The sequence below is a fragment of the Mesoplodon densirostris genome, chromosome 7 (assembly GCF_025265405.1).
Source record: "Mesoplodon densirostris isolate mMesDen1 chromosome 7, mMesDen1 primary haplotype, whole genome shotgun sequence".
Classification (NCBI taxonomy): Eukaryota; Metazoa; Chordata; class Mammalia; order Artiodactyla; family Ziphiidae; genus Mesoplodon; species Mesoplodon densirostris.
Window position 1 is genome coordinate 70,207,832 of NC_082667.1, and position 21,672 is coordinate 70,229,503.

The 21,672-nt window shown below is 37.0% G+C and overlaps 2 protein-coding genes across 3 annotated transcripts in view; one reads left to right on the forward strand and one right to left on the reverse strand.

Moving 5' to 3' along the window:
• Positions 1–21,672, forward strand: part of PDE3B (phosphodiesterase 3B) — a 166,513-nt gene that overhangs the window by 130,117 nt on the left and 14,724 nt on the right. For both annotated transcript variants that reach the window (XM_060103988.1, XM_060103989.1), the window contains exons 9-13: positions 2,310–2,461; positions 3,774–3,911; positions 4,906–5,017; positions 6,436–6,549; positions 20,106–20,305. In XM_060103988.1, coding sequence (XP_059959971.1) covers positions 2,310–2,461; positions 3,774–3,911; positions 4,906–5,017; positions 6,436–6,549; positions 20,106–20,305 — 716 coding nt within the window. The remainder of the gene's footprint in view (positions 1–2,309; positions 2,462–3,773; positions 3,912–4,905; positions 5,018–6,435; positions 6,550–20,105; positions 20,306–21,672) is intronic.
• On the reverse strand, positions 18,949–19,784 carry LOC132493936 (dynein light chain 1, cytoplasmic-like). The gene is made up of 2 exons (XM_060104874.1): positions 19,680–19,784; positions 18,949–19,376 (listed from the first exon to the last, which is right to left on the reverse strand). The coding sequence occupies exons 1-2, from the start codon at positions 19,702–19,704 to the stop codon at positions 19,132–19,134; spliced, it is 270 nt and encodes an 89-aa protein (XP_059960857.1). The 5' UTR covers positions 19,705–19,784; the 3' UTR covers positions 18,949–19,131.

The following is a 21,672-nucleotide window of genomic DNA, read 5'->3' on the forward strand; positions in this document are numbered from 1 at the left end:
AATGTATATATATATGTATAACTGAATCACTTTGCTGTACAGCAGAAATTAACACAACATTGTAAATCAACTATAGTTCAATAAAAAAAAGACTTTTTTGAATCTAAAGACCAAAGCAATCAGGTGTTTTGAAGATAATGATGATAATAACAAAAATTCTGGGCCAAAAAAACAAACAAAAAAACTGGATTGTCATGAATATTGCAGAAGTCTAAATTTTCTAAAATTATCGAATTATGTACTTACTCTGAGTGGGTTTTATGGCATGTAATTATACTCAATAAAGCCTTTTAAAAACCACAACAGATTATTAATTCTCACAGTTCTTTGCATTGACTGGTCTCAGCTGGGAGATTCTCACTTGAGGGCTGTCATGTAATTGCAGTCAGATATTGGCAAGGGTGACAGTCATACAAAGGATTGATTGGACTGAATTTCCAAGATGTCTCATGTGTCTGCTGGCTATTGACCAGTCCATTTAAATATGACCTCTCTCTGGTCTTCTTCCAGCATTTTGGCTGGAGGCCAAAAGAGGAGGCTGTGGAAGCTGCCAGTCCAGTTAATGGCTCAACCCAGACCAGACAAAGTTGTCATTTCTGTCATATTCTGTTAATCAGAGCAGTCATGTGGCCTGTCCAGATTCCAGGGGGTTGGGAAATAAATGCTCTCTAGATGGAGCAATAAGAATACATTTCAAAAGAAGGCATGTGGGATAAGAGATAATACTGTGGACATCTTTGGAGAAGAAATTGCTATATTTATTTCATCTGTTTTTCTTATTATCTGTAAGATATATTTATTAGGAATTTAGATCATTAAAAAGTAAATCATGTACTTCAAATGTCAACAATTTTTGGATTGACAGCTATTTTAGAATATAATTGTAGTTGGTGCCTTAACTTACCAAGAACAGTTGAATAATCTGAATTTTTAAATTTTCTTAAAGTATGTTCATTTGGAAACATTTGAAAAGTAATATTTTCCAAAGGGTAATACTTCCTGATCATGATCAGTTAATGATTTTTTAGTATATTCAGTGTGTTAGGCTCAGATTTGACTGACAGTTATTGATCACCTATTATGTGTAACATCTAGTAAAATAGGTGTTATTATCCACATTCTACAGGGGGAAAAGCTTGCCATTATTAAGTACAAAAATCAGGATTTAAACCTAGTTCTTCTGAAAGAACGTCTCTGTGTGTATAACTGAGTCACTTTGCTGTACAGCAGAGATTGGCACAGCATTGTAAATCAACTAGACATCAATAGGAAGAAATAACCAACCAACCAACCAGCCTAGTTCTTCTGAAAGTCAACTTGAATGAGTACTCTTAAAAACACTTTTATTTAAAAAACAATCCCTCCATATTGAAAAATAAATAAATCCTAGGTTTGTGGCTTGATGTATTTTCATACATCTAATATACATATGTAATCAGCACCCAGATCAACAAACAAAATATTACCAGCACCTCCTCTCATCCCTGCTTCCAGGAATCTCCCCCAAAGATAATGTTTATCCTGTCTTTCAATACTCATGTGTGTCAATTTTGATATGTTTTTGAACTTTTCATAAAGAGAATTGCAGAGTATATACCTTTGTGTCTGGCTTCCTTCACTTGACATTGTATTTTTAAAAATCATCCATATTGGTGCATGTGATTATAGTTTCTTCTGTTTGCTCTGTAGTGTTCAATTGTGTGAATACACTACAGTTTATTTATTCTACTGTTGATGTGTTTTGGGAAAGTTTCCTGGTTAGCATATTACAAATAGAATGAGTATGAATTTTTTTTGCATATGAGTGAATGAAATGTAGCTACCAATGTTGCTTCCCTTTTCCATGTAATTTGGGAAAAAGAGTATTATTAATCACATTGGTAGAGAAACAACTCACAATTCATAACATTGTTCTAATTTTTAGATGTGCCTTAATCTCATCCATATTACAAGTTTAGAATTTTCATATCCAAAACTCAAACAATTTCAGGTATTTGAAGTAGTTTACATGAAATTGGTTTTAAAAAAATGTCCTATTGGGAGGGACTGACATTTTCAGTTTCTCACTTTTATAATAATTTCCACCCTCTCTTTCATCCATGAGTAGCTATATCAGGTGAAATACTGCCTGAGCACAAGGTACCTGGGCCAACTGGTCCAGCAAGATACAACTTAATTGTGTCATTAATTTAGATTGAATGCCAGTATGGTTCAATTTATCTGAATACTTTTTTACAAATTTTTCTTATAAAACTGCTCATATAGGACATGTTTTATTCTTGTTTATTACTTTAAATACTTTTTGAAAGGTGATGAAGACAATACCGTTTTCTCAAAAGCATCATTCAACCTTACGGAAGCTCAACAAGAAGTGGAAACAGAGAACAAAGCCTGCAGAAAATTACTTTGGGAAGGTGATAATCACCTAAAAGAAGAGGCACAGAATGAAGAGCAACCAAATGTAAAAGATAAACTTTCAATATGATTATGTTAAGGTGAAATATATTATTAGTTAGTACTAAGTTTATTATTTTTGCCCAGAACAAGGTTTTTTTTTTTTTGCGGTATGCGGGCCTCTCACTGTTGTGGCCTCCCCCGTTGCGGAGCACAGGCTCCGGACGCGCAGGCTCCGGACGCGCAGGCTCAGCGGCCATGGCTCACGGGCCCAGCCGCTCCGCGGCATATGGGATCCTCCCAGACCGGGGCACGAACCCGTATCCCCTGCATCGGCAGGCGGACTCTCAACCACTTGCGCCACCAGGGAGGCCCCAGAACAAGGTTTTTAATATAATGATTTAAAAAAAATTTTTACTGAAAAATCACTATTAACACCTGAAAATAGAGTTTCTTTAAATAAATGAGGAGTTTGGGATTAACATATACATACTACTATATATAAAATAAACAACCAGGACCTACAGTATAGCACAGGGAATGCTACTCAATATCCTGTAATAACCTATATGGGAAAAGAATCTGAAAAACAATAGATACATGTATATGTATAACTGAATCACTTTGCTGTACACCTGAAACTAACACAACAGTGTAAATCAACTATACCCCAATTAAAAAAAAAAAAAAACGGAAAAACCTTGGGTTAAAAATAATTACTTTTAAACTCATCAGCCTAGAATAACTAACTGCATTCATTTTAAAATGAACACATTTATTTGGTTTTATAGTCAATATATTACTTTCTATGCTGACTTTTTCTTCATTGTATGTGTTAAAATATGAAAAAATAAAGTACATGCATAGTCATTAAAAACAATGAAAATAACCTACTTATAATTGTAGGGGGGTTTTGTTCTTAATATTTTTTTTGTTCTTAAAGTTCAAAATCTAAGCTTTTTAGGGAAAAAAAATCCATCCATTTCTTTTGGGAAGTTATCCTAGTAATAAATGTCAGTTTAAGGATGTAAGTTTCTATCTATTATCCTTTGATACCTGTAACTTCCAAAATGAAAATAATGGATTTTAGATTTGTGTAGTGTTTTGGAAATATAATAGTTTTATTTATAAAAGTAGTGTAAAGACCAATAAGTCTTTTGATGCCTAGAAGACATGTTTATATTTGTCTGAAGATAACATTCTACAAAGAGAATTAATAGAAGTACAGGTTATATTTGAGAATAACCATTATAGAAAAAAATATTGACCATTTTTATAGTGTTCATTTTTAAGTGTTCTCATTTAGCTGTGGATTTAACAATATTTATAAAAAGTAAGGTTAAGTTGGTTTGGTTTTTTTTTCCCCCCTACATGTACAGATTGAACAAGAAGCATCACGGGACCTGATTTTAATAGAAGATTATGACTCATTAATAGAAAGTATGAGTAACTGGAATTTTCAAATTTTTGAACTTGTAGAAAAGATGGGAGAGAAATCAGGAAGGATCCTCAGTCAGGTTTGTTTCAAATCCCTACTGCTTTATTATAAGTTACTTTTTTCTTGATTCTTTATAAAAAGCAAAATCTAAAGATGTATAATATTGGTTTAGGTACAAGTTCAACATTGTTCATTGAATTATTTTTTTCACAAATGAAATTTTCAATAGAAAATTTGAAAAGAGAAACCTGGATATATAAACCCATATATATATATAAATGAATATATTATTATGTATATAAAGTATTTCATAATTTTATATATATTTATATGAAAAGTAGTTTTTTTGCCCATAATAATGGGATTTAATTTACACTAAAGAAGTAATAAAGATTTTCTTTTTATTAAATCTTGAGGTTGAAAAGGGCATGAAAGGTGATCTAGTTCTTTGGACTGAAACTTATGCTTCATCTTTTTCACCGGTCCTCCCTGTGCTTTACCCAAGGCCAAATGGTCCATTTCATGCTAGAACCATGGAAAAATACTTCCATTTTACCACCCAGACTCAAAGTTCTTCCTGGTGGGTCCACACAGCAGCATCAGATTAACCTTCCTGAAATATTACTCTCATTAACTCCAAAGTATCTTATTTATGAAATGCGAGAACATAAGGATAAATTATGTGGAGGACACACGATTTATCACATTGAATTCTTTAGGGACAGAAATGTGATAAATATATTGTTCTGACTTCTTTTAACACCTAGGACTAGAATAGAATACAATTCATATGCCTTTCAATAAATTGTGAATGAAAAGCTAAAGGGAAGAGTGGAAAAATTTCAAAACTGGGACATGATATGATAATCATTCTATGGTTTTCAAGGGCTTTAGGGCGGTATCTTCCTTTTTCATATTTCAGAAAGAATTCACTATAGGGAAGTTTTTAATAAATTATTTAAGTTAAAGGAATATACGTGGTTAACTTTCCCAAATGCAAATTACAAAAACATATTCAACTAGAAATAGAAATTCCGATTTTTAAAGTGAACTTTCTTTTAATTGACATTTAGGTTATGTATACCCTATTTCAAGACACTGGCTTATTGGAGATATTTAAAATTCCTACTCTACAATTCATGAACTACTTTTGTGCATTAGAAAATGGTTATCGAGACATTCCTTGTAAGTATTAAAATATATTATTTAAGTTGAAATAATACTGGTTTTGAAATTCTTTATAAATTCCCTTCAGATGGTCCCTTAAACACTTTTAAAATTACATGTTTGGAAAAGTTGGAAAATAGTAATTTAAAAAGAAAATCTACATCCTCCTACCCAGAGTTAACTGACTACTGTTAACATTTTGGTAAGGGACTTCCTTGGAGGACTGGTGGTTAATACCCCATGCTCCCAATGCATGGGGTGTGGTTTCGATCCCCGGTCAGGGAACTAAGATCCCACAGGCTGAGTGGTGCAGCCAAAAAATTAAAAACAAAAACCAAAAAAACCCATTTTGGTACATATCCTTCAAGACTTTTTCTTATACATACTTATTTTTTATGAAGTGAATCATAATACCTATTTATAATCTGCTTTTTCATGTAATATAGTATACATCTTTCTATGTTAATTATTTGTATGAGTACCTTTTCAAATATTTGGTAATTTTAAGTCATGAGTTTCATAAATTTCTTTACATTAAAATGTTTAAAATTCATCCATAGAATTCGTTTTTTAACTGTGTCCTGATTTGTGGAATAATTTTGTTTGTTTGTTTTGCTATGACTATAATCATTAGATTCACAAAGGTTATCTCATTTAATCTTTGTTGGAAAGGTTGTATTATCTACCTTTTACAGTTGAGAAGTAAAAATTCAGAAGGATCTTTCAGAAGATCATAAAACTGGAAATAGCAAAGCTGGGTTTCACTTGTAGGTCTTGCCTTTTCACATAGTGGTATTTCAGTAAACAAGTGTTTTATTGATCATGTACTACATGTCAGACACTATTCTGGATGTTTATATAAAGGTATATACCTTTTAACATGTAATCCTTATAGCAGGCCTAAGAGAGAGTTATTTCTTATCTATTGGTGAGGCGGCTGTCCAAGTATCCAGAATTTTTAACTGTTCTATGTGCCTTTGTGCAGAAATTGTTTTGTTTGCAAACATGGGTCTCCATAACCGAGACACTATTTGCATATTTTTAAAAGCCACAAAAAAGCAACCGTAGGGCTTTCCACTGGCACTTTCACTGCAGGGACCCACCCTAGTTTGGGAACTAAGATCCCACAAGCCTTTCAGACTAGCCAGAAAAAAAAAAAAAGCAACCTTAAGTAAATTAGCCCTTGTAATGCTGCCTTTTCTTTGACTCCTTTAATATGTTTTCATAGTATATGTGAAAGTTTTTAAAGGAAAACTTTTTAACACATCGATAAACTTTTACAAAATAAGATGAAACAAAAACATAATTGTTGGAAATTATTCTAAGCCATATATTTTATGTATGAGGATACAGTATGACTAGAAAGTACTTTTTAAAATGTCCTATGTTAAAAATAACAGAATGATCATTTTTATAAAACATTTTGGTGACTTTAGATCACAATCGTATACATGCCACAGATGTCCTACATGCTGTTTGGTATCTGACAACACGACCAATTCCTGGTTTACAGCAGATCCACAATGATCATGGAGCAGGAAATGAAACAGGTACTTCCTTCTATAAATCTTTCCTTTAATTATTTGATTAGGAATAATAAATCAGACTATCCCATTTCATTATCTCTGTTCTCTTAAAAGTTTTATTAAGTAAACTTTGGTATATATAAAGGACTATGTAAATTTTGAAGAATAATGACATGCAGATTAGGAAACCCACTACCCATCTTAAAAGTGAGGTTAAGATTCAGTACTACTCAATCTACCATGTTTCTTTTCTGTGTCCCACAGTACTGCTTTCTTCACTGAGGTAGCCAATATCCTGAATATTATGATAATCATTTCTTTGCTTTTCTTTCAATTCTTAGTTTTTTTGTTTTAGGTGTATCATGTAAATTTAAAATATATGACATTCCCAACAAAAGTGGACTGTTTAAAATCTTCATATAAGTATTTAAATAATGATATTAAAAAACTTGTTTACATTCAAATTTTGTTTCCTCGTAAATGTAACTATTTATACAAATATAATGAATTATAACATTCATGGCTCTCTTATTCTAGTTTATAAAAGAGGGGAGACGGGAATAACCTGGTGGTCTAGTGGTTAGGATCCGGCACTTTCACTGCCGTGGCCTGGGTTCAATCCCTGGTGGAGGAACTGAGATCCCAAAAGCTGTGTGGCCAAAATTTTAAAAAATTAAGAAAAAGGAGAAATGCTCCAATAAAATACACACACACGCACACACACAAATCAGGACAGAATTTGCTCAGTTACAAATGCCTGAGAAATATTACCGTACTAATCAGTGTAAATGTGATCTAGCCTTAGCCACTGCTTTACATTCTTTGGTGGTTTAAAGTACTGCCATTGTTTGATGGATTTGCCTTATGTCACTGGTTCATTTTTGTCTGCCATCCATACTCTTTCGTAGAGCTCTTCCTTCCTTCCAGTAGTTCCGTGCTTCCATCAGAGATCATTTTCTTCAGCCTTTTTGTTTGTAGATGTATTTATTTATATTTATTTATTTATTTATTTATTTATTTGGGCTGCATTGGGTCTTCATTGCTGCACTCTGGCTTTCTCTTGTTGGGGCAAGCAGGGGCTACTCTTTGTTGTGGTGCACGGGCTTCTCATTGCAGTGGCTTCTCTTTTTGCGGAGCACAGGCCTTAGCTGTGTGGGCTTCAGCAGTTGTGGCACGCAGGCTCAGTAGTTGCGGCTCGCGGGCTCTAGAGCGCAGGCTCGGTATTTGTGGCACACGAGCTTAGTTGCTCCACAGCATGTGGGATCTTCCCAAACCAGGACTCAAACCCATGTCCCCTGCATTGGCAGGTGGATTCTTAACCAATGCGCCACCAGGCAAGTCCCTATAGATGTATTTATTTTGTCTTAGAATAATTTTTCTTATTTCAGCACATTTGTAGATACCTCTGGGTTCATCTTCTGACTTCTATAGTTTCTGTTGACAAATCAGCCATAAGTCTTATCTCTCCTTAAAAGTATTATGTCCCTTTTCTCTTTGCTATTGTTTTTTTAACATTTTGACTATGATGCACTTAGATGATATTCTTTATATTCATCCTATTTGGGGTTCACTAAACTTCTTGAATATATTGATTAATATCTTTTATTGTTTTCTATCACGCTCTTCAAAATTCTTCCAGCCTTCTCCCACTGCCCAATTCCAAAGCTGTTTTCACATTTTTAGGTATTTGTTATAGCAACACCCTACTTCCAAGTGCCAAAATCTGAATTAGTTTCCTATTGCTGCTGTAACAAATTACCACAGACTTAGTGGCTTAAAACAATACAAATTTGGGGAATTCCGTGGCGGTCCAGTGGTTAGGACTCTGCACTCCCAGTGCAGGGGGCATGAGTTCGATCCCTGGTTGGGGAACTAAGGTCCTACATGCCGCATGGCATGGAATGTTTCCTTACCCCCTCCAACTTCTACAAGCCATCTGCATTCCATGGCTCACAGCCCTTTCTTCAAAGACATCAGCGTTGCATCTTCAAGTCTGTCTCAGACCCTGACCTTTTCATCCTTCAAAAGAATTAGCAAAAAGTGGTGCAGCTACAATGTTGGTTTTCTGTCCAGTGTACACATTCCTGACAGTGCATCTCCTATTTTTAATATTTTTTGCAGTCTGAACAGGTTGAGAATTTCCCAAATTATCAAGTCCTGGACCTGTTTTGCTTAACAGTTCTCCCTCATTTTTCTCTTGCATTTTTTTTTTTTTTAAAGAAGATGTTGGGGGTAGGAGTTTTTTTTTTATTAATTAATTAATTTATTTTTGCTGTGTTGCGTCTTCGTTTCTGTGCGAGGGCTTTCTCTAGTTGTGGCAAGCGGGGGCCACTCTTTATCGCGGTGCGCGGGCCTCTCACTATCGCGGCCTCTCTTGTTGCGGAGCACAGGCTCCAGACGCGCAGGCTCAGTAGTCGTGGCTCACGGGCCCAGTCGCTCCGCGGCATGTGGGATCCTCCCAGACCAGGGCTCGAACCCGTGTCCCCTGCATTAGCAGGCAGACCCCCAACCACTGCGCCACCAGGGAAGCCCCTTCTCTTGCATTTTATTTCAAACAGGAAGAAACCTGGCTATATATCTTTAATACTTTCCTTGGAAATCTCCTCAGCTAAATATCTTAAGTTCATTGTTTACAAGTTTTGTATTCCACATATGCAGCACACAATTCGACTAAGCTTTCTGCTGCTATATTGACAATGATCCCCTTTCTTCTAGTTTCCAATTATGGGTTCATCTGAGCCCTCACTGGCAGTGTTCTTGACAGCAGTTTTCTACCACCAGCCTGTTCAAGATGATTTAAGTATTCCCTAAGGCAATGCCTGTTTCCTCTTCCATGCACTTTACTTCCTCCTGAGTTCTTACTAGCAGTGCTATAAGTCCTTATACACAATATTATGGAATCAAGTATGTGTAGAAGACAAAGCTTTCTTTGGGAGACCAAGTAGCTGTTGAAATGTAAAATTGTGGTAGAAACAAAGACTATAAGGACTATGGGATGCGCTGCCTTATTCTGATTGCAATGGAGAATTAATAGAAAAAAAAAGTGATGACACCAAAAGTATAAGCAACAAAAGCAAAAAAAACAAGTGTGACTACATCAAACTAAAAAGCTTCTACACAGCAAAGGAAACAATTTAAAAAATGAAAATGCAACCTGCAGAATGGGAGAAAATATTTGCAAACCATATACTGGGTAAGGGGTTAATATCCAAAATACATAAAGAACTTGTACAACTCAATAACCAAAAAACAATCCAATTCTTTAAAATGGTCAGAGAAACAAAGTAGACATCCAAATGGCCAACAGGTACATGAAAAGGTACTCAGCCTCACTAATCATCAGGGAAATATAAATCAAAACCACAATGGGGGTGCTTCCCTGGTGGCGCAGTGGTTGAGAGTCCGCCTGCCGATGCAGGGGACATGGGTTTGTGCCCCGGTCTGGGGAGATCCCACATGCCGCAGAGCAGCTGGGCCCGTGAGCCACGCTGCTGAGCCTGCGCGTCTGGAGCCTGTGCTCCGCAACGGGAGAGGCCACAACAGTGAGAGGCCCACGTACCGCAAAAAAAACCAAAAACCAAAAAACAAAAACACAATGGGATATCACCTCACACTTGTTAGAATGGCTGTCATCAAAAAGACAAGAGGTAAGTCTTGGGCAGGATGTGGATATAAGGGAACACTTGTGCACTGTTGAAGGGAAGGTAAATTGGTTCAGCCATTGTGAACAACAGTATGGAGATTTTGATTCCTCAAAAAAATAAAAATAGAACTATCATATGAAGTAGCAATTTCTGGGTATATATCCAAAGGAAATGAAAACAGAAGTTTAAAGAGATACACACACTCCCATGTTTATTGCATCATTATTCACAATAGCCAAGACATGGAAATAACTTGTCTGTCAATGGATGAATGGATAAAGAAGGGGTGTGTGTGTGTGTGTGTGTGTGTGTGTATACACACACAATGGAATATTATTCAGCCATGAGAAAGAAGGAAATCCTGCCATTTTCAACAACACAGATGGGCTTGAGGGCATTATGCTAAATGAAATGTCAGACAAAAACTTTATAATATCACTTATATATGGAATCTAAGAATGTTGAACTTGTGAAAACAGGCCATGAGTGAGGGAATTGGGGATATGTTGTTTAAGGGTACAAACTTGGAACTAGTAGATAAACAAGTTCTGGAGAGCTAATGCACAGCATAGTGATTATAGTCAACAGTACTATATTATAAAGCTCAAAGTTGCTGAGAGACTAGATCTTAATTGTTCTCACCACGAAAAAGAAACGATAATTATGTGGTGTAGTGAGGTGTTAGCTAATGCTCCAGGTGGTAATCATATAGCAATATACAAATGTATCAAATCAACACCTTGTATACCTTAAATTTACACAGTGCTTTGTGTCAATTATATTTCAATTAAAAAAAAGAAACGAAATGACACATTTAGAGTTTTAATGAATGGTTAGAGAACCAGATAGCTAAAAGATTCCTTAATTTTTATAGTTGTAGGATCATAACTTCTGAAAACATAATCCAAAGTCTGATCCTGAAGTTATCTGAAATACAATTCAAGTTGAGTTCATGGCCTCGCTAAGCCTCTTATGTTAGAACTATGGTATCGATTGGGAAAGAAAGGACCCTGATAACTGGAAGGGGAATATCTGAGTAGATTTCAGTAAATCTGATTACCCTGAACCCCTCAAGTCTTGCTGTACCTCCCTGCTGAGAAACAATCATTTCTTCTTGTGTTGGTTGCCTGAAGACCTTATAACAACCTCACCTGAGATTCTTGACTTGTAGGGGAATGTTATTTCACCTCTAAATCCAGTCCCACCACCTCTCATTTCTTTGTGATCCATAATTAAACTCATATCTGCCAGGATCTAAGTCTGAACACCAGAATAATTTCCTAAATTTATATTGGCAGAAACCTGAGGAACATATGTGGGAATGGATTTAAAGTGTTACAGCAAGGGAAAGGAAGGTAATGGTTGATCATTCTGAATTTATTGATATAGGTGTACCTATTAGAGATTCTGGATTCAGGGCATTAATTCAGGGCATTAGTGTGAGTGTTTGGCAGTGGCCCTAACAGTTTGCTCCATTCAATGTCTGAAATCTAGGCATCAAGAGAAATTGAGGTGTCACAACTTCCTGATATACTGTGGAGGAAGGAATTCAAAGGCTTACACTGATAGGATGTTGAAATGGGTTGATCATGTAGTCTTCCCACCCATACCTAACCATGTCCCTCAGAAGTGTCCCCCTTCATCAGTGTTGAGTAATACATTGCAACGCTAACTCCTGGAGGGTAAACTACCACACTGCCCCACCAATCATAGTAGGGGCTTACGGAATTTAGATGATAAAAGGACTTTTGGCCTGGGTCCATCTCATAGTGGTAGTTCCCTGAACCCACCCATTTTTGGAATGCAGAGTTGGAATAAACATATTTAGCAACTGGCAGAATCCCTCCATTAATTCCTTGATCTCTGCAGAGAGGACCATCATGGTAGGAGGGGTCAAATGAAATCTCCTGAAACTGCCTCATTCTAGCAAAATAGTGAACCAAAGCAGTACCTTATTTCTGGATGGACTGCAAAATTAGTGCCACCATCAAATACTTAATAAATGCAGGAGTGGTGATTTCCATCACATTGCTATTTGACCTGTGGTACTTCAGCTTTTACACAAGATGAATGGATCTTGAAAAATGATAGTGGATTATTCTAAACTTCATCAAGTGGTGACTCCAGTTGTCACAGCTGTTCCAGATATGAATTTTTGAATAAGTCAACCCAACTCATCCTATTTGGTACACAGCTGTTAATCTGGTGAAATGTTTCTTTCTTTATACCTGTTAGCAAAATCCACAAGAAGACATTTACTTTCCCACCTGGCAGGCATAGCAGTACACTTTCATCATCCTAGTTCTGGGCTATGTCAAGTCTCCCATTCTGTTATAATCTAGCCTAGTCCCATAAGGTATCAAAGTGGTCCAGTATAATGACCAGATAATGCTGAATAGCTCTACTGTGCAAGATGTAACAAATATCCTGGATACCTTGATAAGAGTGCCAGAGGAAGAGAAATGAGAGAACTTGCACAAAAATTCAGAGATTTGCTACCTCAGTGAAGCTATTAGGAATCTGGTGGTCTAGGATATGTTGAGGTATCCTCTCCAAGGTTAGGGACAATTATTTTGAATTCTTTACCTAGAGGGCTCTTTGGATTCTAAAGACAAATTTACAGTATCTCAGTACTGCTGCTCCAACCCATGAACTGTAAGGCTATGAATTTTGTGTGCAACTCAGAGCAGGAGAATCATGTGAAGCAGTTTCAGGGTAGTGTAAGCTGCTTGGACACTTGGCAATATGACCCTCAACACATCCAGCAGTTTTCAGAGTGTCTTTGGCAGGTAGGGATCCTCTGTGGAGTTACAGAAGATCACTACAAGGGAATCATAGTATAAATCCTTAGGATTTTGAGGCAGTGCCCATCCTTCTTCCTCGGATAACTGTTCTTTTTGTAAAACAGCTGCTAGATTGTTACTGGGCTCTGATAGAGTTTGAGTATTTGACCATGAGCACTAAGTTACCACATGACCTGCCTGTCATAAACTTGGGCCCTCTGACTCTCCTAAAGTTGGCATGTACAGTAGCACTCAATCATCAAGAGGAAATACTAAATACAAGGTTAGTTTTGAGCTGCCCCTGAAGGAACAGGAGACTCCAAATATGAACTCAGATTCCTATGGCAGCTATTGCTAATACGTTGGCACTCTTCCTTAATCCATATGGCTTCATGGGGAATTACCCATGACCAGTTGACTGAAGGAGAAAAGACCTGGTTTATAGATTGTTTTGTCCCATATACCAGTCAGTACCTCCTGAAAGTGGATGACTACAGCTTTATAGACTCTCAAAGGTAGGTACCCTTTTTAAGGATAAAAAGGGGAAGGTAAATCCAATCAGTAGGCAGAACATCAAGCAGTAAATCTGCTTGTTTATTTGGCCTAGAGAGAGAGATGACCAGGAGAAAGGATCTACACAGATACATGGCCCATGGGTAATAGCTTGCTTGGATACTTAGAGTTTTAGAAGGAAAAAGATTGGAAAATTGGTGATAAGGATTTCTGGGAAAGAGATTTGTGGCTAGACTTCTCAGAGTGGAGGATATTTGTTTCCCATGTGAATGCTTACTGTAATGGTTAATTTTATGTGTCAACCATGGTTGAACCATGGTGCTCAGACGTTTGGTCAAATATTTTTCTGGATGTTTCCATGAGGCTGTATTTTAGATGAGATTAACTCATCAGTGGATTTTGAGTAAAGCAGATTGCTCTCCATAATGTGGGTGGGCCTCATCCAATCAGTTGAAGGCTTTAATAGAACAAAGACTGACTTCCCCCCAAAAAGAAGGAATTCTGCCTGCAGACAGCCTTCATACTTGAACTGCAGCATTGACTCTTACCTGGTTCTGCAGTCTGCTAGCCCATACTGCAGATTTTGGACTTGCCAGCCTCCATATTCGCATGAGCCAATTCCTTAAAATCTCTCTCTCTTTCTCTCTCTCTCACACACACACACACCCTCTCACACACAAACACACACACTGTTGGTTCCGCTTCTCTGTACAACCCTGAATAATACAGTTCCCAAAGAGCATTCCCTGCAAAAGAGGCTCTCAATAATCAAGTAGTCAAAATGACCTCTTCTCTTGATTATCAATCAGACTCTTTCCTTAGCTACTCCAGTTTTCATTTGATGGGCTTATAAACACAGTAGCCAAGATGGCAAGAATGGAGATTATATATGGGTTTAGCAACATGGACTTCCTCTCACTGAGGCTGACTGACCCTGGCTTCTGTTGAGTGCTCAGCTTGGCAATAGGAGAAACCAGTGGTGAGCCCTTGATATAGCACCATTCCCTAGGGGAACATCCAGTCATCTATCTGGTAGTAGTAGGTTGATTATATTGGATCCCTTGTCTTATAGAAGAGACAGCTTTTGTTCTCACTTACTCTGTGTATGGATTTACTTTTACTGTCTATAGTGCTTCACCATCACCATCTATGAACTTAGTGAATGCCTTATTCACCATTGGCTTATTATATACAATATTACATATCAAGGAACTCATTTTTACCTCAAAAGATTGTTGCAGTGGGCTCATGCCCACAGAATTTACTAATCTTTTCATGAACTTTATCATCCCACAGCTGGCCTGAGAGAATGACATATTGAAGACTCAGTTGGGGCACCTGTTAGGTGAAAACATTTTGTGGGGCTAAGGTGCTGTCCCACAAAATGTGGTTTATTTTCTGAACCAGTGACCAGTATATGGTACCATTTCTCCTGTTCCAAGAATACACAAATCTGTGAATCAAAGAGTGGGATTAGGAGGGTTTTTTCTGTTACCTCGAATGATCCACTTAGAAAATTTTTGCTTCTCCCCCCACCCCCACCAAAACAAACAAAAACTTGGCTTACACACCTTAGTTCCCAAGGAAAAGTGCTTTCAGTAGAGGACACATAAAAGGGAAACTGTAAACTGAGACTGACATCTGGCCACTTTGTGTTCTCCATGCCTTTGAACCAGTAGACAGGAGGAGGATTCTGTACAAGGTCAGGTGATTGATCCTGTCTGATCCTCATTATCAAGAAAAAATAGGGTTCCTACTACACATGGGAGGATGTATGTTAGGAACCCAGCAGATTCTCTGACCTTTTTGGTACTCCTATGTCCAGTGACAAAAGATAATGAAAAACTGCAGTAATCCAGTGCCATAAGGGTCACTAATAGTATAGACCCCCAAAAGTATTCATCCCACTGGGCAAAGAACCATAATCAGTAGAGATGCTGGCTGAGCAAAAAGGGAATGAGGGATGGGTAGTGAAATAAGAAAATGATTATATCCCAAACACAGCTATGTGACCAGTCACAGAAATGAAGTCTATAATAGCCATGTATTTTCCTCATTGCTTTGATATATATTGATATTTATTTTATATATTAAGCATTTTTTTCTGTCTCTTTCTCACTCTTCTACCAGTCAATGTGCAGTTGATGGAAATTTGGGTTCCTTCCACTTTTGGGGTGTTATGAATAATGTGCTATGAATATTCTACCAGCTTTTGTGTGGGTATATGTTTTCATTTCTCTTGGCCATATACCTATTAGTTTTATGGAATTACTGGGTCATAAGGTGACTCTGTGGTTAACATTTGGAGGAACTGCCAAACTATTTTCCAAAGTGGCTGCACTATTTTACATTCCTACACACAACGTATGAAGGTTCCAATTTCTTGCCATTTCTTGTTATTATCTATCTTTTTGATAGCCATTCTAGTAGGTGTGAAGTGGTATCTCATTGTGGGTTTTTTGATTAGCATTTCCCTGATAGCTAATGACATTGAGCATCTTTTCATGTTGTTATGGGCCATTTGTATATCTTCTTTGTCCTTTGTCCATTTAAAAATTTGGTCATTTGTCTTTTCATTACTGAGTTGTAGAAGTTCTTTATATATTCTGGATACAAGTATCTTATCAGATTTATGATTTGCTATTTTCTCACATTGTGTTGTCTTTGCACTTTTTTGATGGTGTCTGTCGAAGCACAGAAGCTTTAAATTTGGTGGTTTAATTTATCTTATTTTTTCTTTCATTACTCATGCTTTTGGTGTCATATCTAAGAAGGGTTTGTGTAACTCAGGGTCATGAAGATTTACTATGTTTTCTTCCAAGAGTTTCATAGTTATAGCTAGCTCTTAAGTTTAGGTCTAGGATCCATTGGAGCTAATTTGGGGGGATGAAATAAGGAAGAGGTTCAACATTCATTCTTTTTTTTTTTTTTTTTTTTGTGGTATGTGGGCCTCTCACTGTTGTGGCCTCTCCCGTTGCGGAGCACAGGCTCCGGACGCGCATGCCCAGCGGCCATGGCTCACGGGCCCAGCCGCTCCGTGGCATATGGGATCCTCCCAGACCGGGGCACGAACCCGTATCCCCTGCATCGGCAGGCGGACTCTCAACCACTGCGCCACCAGGGAGGCCCCTCAACATTCATTCTTTAGCGCATGGATATCTAGTTGTCCCAGCACCATTTGTTGAAAAAATTTCTTTATATATTCTGTACATGGTTGGCTCTTAAATGTTATGAAATCAGTTTCTACCTTTTAAGATGTGAGCATTAAATGAAACAACATGTATGAAAGTGCCTTGCATCACGCAGGGCATAGTTGGCTCTCAACGAGGTCTTGGCACCCTTGTCCAAAAGCAATTGACCATATATATGAGGATTTATTTCTGGACTCTCAATTCTATTCCATTGATCTATGTGTCTATCCTATGCCAGTACCACGCAATCTTTGTTACTAAAGCTTTGTAGTAAACTTCGAAATTATTCTTCTTTCTCAAGATTGTTTTGGCTAATCTGGATCTCTTGCATTTCCATATGAATTTTAGGGCCAGCTTATATATCTCTTGTACCAAAAAAGCCAGCTGGGATTTTGGTAGGGATTGTGTTGAACCATAGATCATTTTGGGGAGTATTGCTATCTTAACAATATTAAGTCTCCTGAACCATGAACATGGGTATTTTTCTACTTATTTAAGTCTTCTTTAATTTCTTCCAACAATATTTTTTAGTTTTCAGAATACTGGTTTTACACTTCTTTTGTTAAATTTATTCCTAAGTATTTTATTCTTTTTGATGCTAGTGTAAATGGAATTGCTTTCTTGGGTTCATTTTTTGATTATTCATTCCTAGTATGAAGAAATAAAATTGATTTTTTGCATATTGATCTTGTACCCTGCAACCTTTATGATCTCATTTATTAGTTCTACTAGTTTTCCAGTGGATTTTTTTTAGGATTTTTCTGTATACAATCATGTCATTTACAAATAGAGGTAGTTTTACCTCTTCCTTTTCAATCTGGATGCCTTTTACTGAGGCCTGCTTTTATTTTATTTATTTAATGTTTTAAAGATTTTTTTTTTGATGTGGACCATTTTTAAAGTCTGTATTGAATTTGTTACAATATTGCTTCTGTTTTATGTTTTGGTTTTTTGGCATGTGGGATCTTAAGCTCCCTGATCAGGGATTGAACCCACACCCCCTGCACTGGAAGGCAAAGTCTTAACCACTGGACTGCCAGGGAAGTCCTGTGAGGCCTCCTTTTAAATGGGATCTACAGTAGTTATGTTTAGTTGTCCTTGCCATCTATTTTCTTTTTTATACTACTAATTTCATGTTAAATATATACAAACTAATGTATTAAGATCCTAATATGTCAATTCTAAGTAATTATTGAGTTTAAAAGGATTTTTTTTGCCATTTTTGATATTTTATGTATATATTTTAAATTCTAGGGGAAATACAGAACACATATAATGCAGGAAAATTGAAGTTATTGACTCTGATATTGGTAATTAAAATCTTATCAGAATTAAATATATCTTTATCCATACATTTAACTGTCTTGTTTTTACTTTTTATAATTATTTTTTAAAGTAGCTCTAGTGTGGGTAATTCTAAAACTCAATTTAGGTACAAAATATAAACAGCATGAAAATAATTAGGTATCTTTATAATTATCAATAGTGTTTGTTAAAGTCATTATGTTAAAACATTCTTGTGATTGCAAATATTGAGTGAACTAAATTATGATAAAGTCCTTTTGGACTTTAACAAGCCAGGACATTATTCTGAGTTTCCACTGGTGAACACACCAATGAAATTTAGTATCTCTCTAATATCTTTGTGGTTTTATTTGCTATCTACTCTCAATATAGTTTATTATTTTCTTCTTAATACTTCAAGATCCCTTTAGCAAAAACAATCTCGTGACTATCTAAATGGAGACAGCCAGCCAATTACAAAAAAAGGAAGAAACAAATGTAAGATATTAAGGACACCAAAAGCATAGTGTTGATAGTGAAAACACTGTTTCTAACCAGAAGATAAAAAGAGTTATATTGACTGAGTCATTCCTCAGTTTTCCATGCCTTTTCAGTTTTCATAGTTTTTCTTTACAGTATTTTATAAGGGGCTTCATGGAAGGAAAAAGAAGAGGAAGAAGGGTTGTAGTCAGGGTTACAAATGAAAGGTAATCTATCTGGATAAGATTTGAAAAGCATCTATGTTGAATAGCTTACTTTGTTAATATATTAAATTCCTAAGTCTCTATACTATTTCATGAAATGTTATTCTCTAGGTTGGTTTTTCCTGTTACCCCGGCTATTATATCTAACCATTAAATAACAAATGTTTAGAAAATCAGAGGTTTGGCTTCTTTTTTTTTTTTAAATGCACACTTCTCCAACACATTTATTTCTTTAAAGGAATGGATTTTGAAGAGAAAAAACATGGGGCAGAGAGGTATGGAATAGAAAATACAAATATAAGCTGTTTTGCTAATTGCTTTATAACCAGAACAAACTAGTACAGAGAATGCCCTGTACAAAACAACACAATAAAGATCGAGGTGTTCCCTTAGGCAAGGCTGAAAATTTCAGTCTCTGGTATTTGGAATTTAGGTTGCAGTCCTTGTTTTTGGACGGATCACTGGGTGTGTGGCACAGTCCATGCTTTTAACCAGACTTGAACAGGAGAATGGCCACTTGGCCCAGGTAGAAGTAGATGAAGTGTTTGGTTTCATGTGTCACATAACTACTGAAGTTCCTCCCCACGATGCAGTGCCAGGTGGGGTTATACTTCTTGTCAAACTGCTTCTTGATATGGGCCACAATGTCCTTCTCTATATTATATTTCTCCAACGCCCGAGTAGCACACTCCACTGAGCCCTGTTGCATCTCCTCAGACATATCGGCATTTTAAAATAATTAATTAATTAATTAATTAATGGCTGTGTTGGGTCTTCGTTTCTGTGCATGGGCTTTCTCTAGTTGTGGCAAGCGGGGGCCACTCTTCATCGCGGTGCGCAGGCCTCTCACTATTGCGGCCTCTGTTGTTGCGGAGCACAGGCTCCAGACACGCAGGCTCAGTAATTGTGGCTCACGGGCCCAGTTGCTCCGCAGCATGTGGGATCTTCCCAGACCAGGGCTCGAACCCGTGTCCCCTGCACTGGCAGGCAGACTCTCAACCACTGTGCCACCAGGGAAGCCCATATCGGCATTTTTGATCACAGCCTTTCGGTCACACATGGTTACCAAAGAGCAGGGGCTGGCCCACTGCAACGGTCTCCTGGGGGAGGGGCTGGCAAGGCTCAGACCCTTCGAGAGGAGCGGTCCCTACTGAAGCCGTGGCGCATCTATCAATCAGAGGTTTTTAAAAATTATCACTAGCTTGAGTAACAGAGCATCATGAGAATCCTGTCATGTCCTGTAAAGTGAGTGACTTCAGGGTCGTGTTTAACACTGTTCCTCTCTATTAGCATGTATGTTGGAAATAGTATACTATTTTATGTCCATGTTTATAAATAGCGTCTATTTCTTAGGTAAGTCAACAAATAAGATAAATAATCATATTACCTATGGGAATCTCCTCCTTAGCCTCCTTGTGAGGATATTATGTGTAATGCTGGGTTATTTTGCTTGTTCCACAGATTCTAACGGTAGAATTAACCCTGGGCGAATTGCTTACATTTTTTCGAGGAGTTGCTCTATTCCAGATGAGAGCTATGGCTGCCTGTCTTCAAACATTCCTGCATTGGAATTGATGGCTCTGTATGTGGCAGCTGCCATGCATGATTACGACCACCCAGGGCGGACAAATGCATTTCTAGTGGCTACAAATGCCCCTCAGGTAGGAACTACTTTTTCAGAAAGTTTAAGGAGTGATTCTGAAATTTTACAGCCATACTGTATTTCCCTTTGTAAACCATTCTTCAATTGAATCATTTGGCCGTTGGATAATAACACACGGCAGTGATATGACATGTGCTGAAGAATTAGGGAAAAATCTTCAACTGGAAAATAAATAAAATGTTCCTGAAAGAGTAATTCACTACTTTTATGAAATTCTGGAGTCTTCGCTGTCAATATCTTTGCCTTTGATCAAATTGATAAGACTTTGACTAGATGTAAGACTTACTCTTCCTTGTAGCAAGATCCTTCATGTGCCTAAAAGCTATAACGACTGAGAACTGTTATTGTTTTTGTTGTTGTCCTCTTTTTTTTCCTCTGAAACATACCATAATATGCAGTCTCTTAGGTCTGCCTATATTCATGTATGTAAAAAATCTTCTAGTACCTTATTTTTGTATTCAGTACAGCTGATAAGGTGCAAGGTTCCTTTAGGGTCATAATTTGCATAAGAGGTAGGAGTCCCCAACAAACGGATACTGTAATTGCGATGACTTTAAACATTAGGACTTGGAACTAAATACAGTCAGCCCTCCATATCCAGGGTTTCTGCCTCCATGGATTCGATCAACTGCAGATCAAAAATATTTGAAAATTTAAAAAATTCCAGAAAGTTCCAAAAAAAGCAAAACTTGGAATTTGCTGCACACTGGCAACTATTTACATTGTATTAGGTATTATAAGTAACCTAGAGAAGATTTAAAGTATACAGGGGATGTGCGTAGGTTATATGAAAATACTACATCATTTTATTAAGGGACTTGAGCATCTGCAGGGGTCCTAGAACCAATTCCCTGCAGATGCTAAGGGATGACTATACTTGGTTTTAAGCAGAATTTAGTGTGGTTGTGAATTTTTGTTTAGGCTGGTGATTCCTGAAATGTCAGCTTTGTATTTCTGCCTGCCTGCCTTACAAAGAGCAAGTTGTCAATGACTGTTTGCTGAATTCATCTTACTTCCTCACTTTGTTGCTCTATGTTCAAAACTCAGTTCTGATTCTTTCATCTTTTATAGCCATTCTCTGTGTTCCTTTTCTCATTTCTCTCACACACTCCCACTGCTTAAAATATAGGAGATAGATTCTCTACCCAGAACAAGAATAGGATTCAGAGAGAGAGAGAGAAGATTAAAAGTGCTATATAATTCATTTTCTCCAGTTAGACTTCATCTCCTCATAGCTCATGATTTCCACAGGTAACTTTTAAATGAATTTCAATCTAGATATTAATATTTTTCCACTTTCTAAGAATTGCTTTGGGAGAAATTTCCCACTAAGGAACACATTTCCTCATTTGCAGTCCCATTCTG

What these genes read in the sequence shown, in the direction of transcription:
- LOC132493936 (XM_060104874.1), bottom strand. Translation starts at nt 19,704, where the DNA reads ATGTGTGACCGAAAGGCTGTGATCA. An exon ending in TGACCGAAAGGCTGTGATCA is followed by an intron (nt 19,377 to 19,679) that starts AAAATGCCGATA and finishes ATTAATTATTTT; the next exon opens with AAAATGCCGATATGTCTGAG.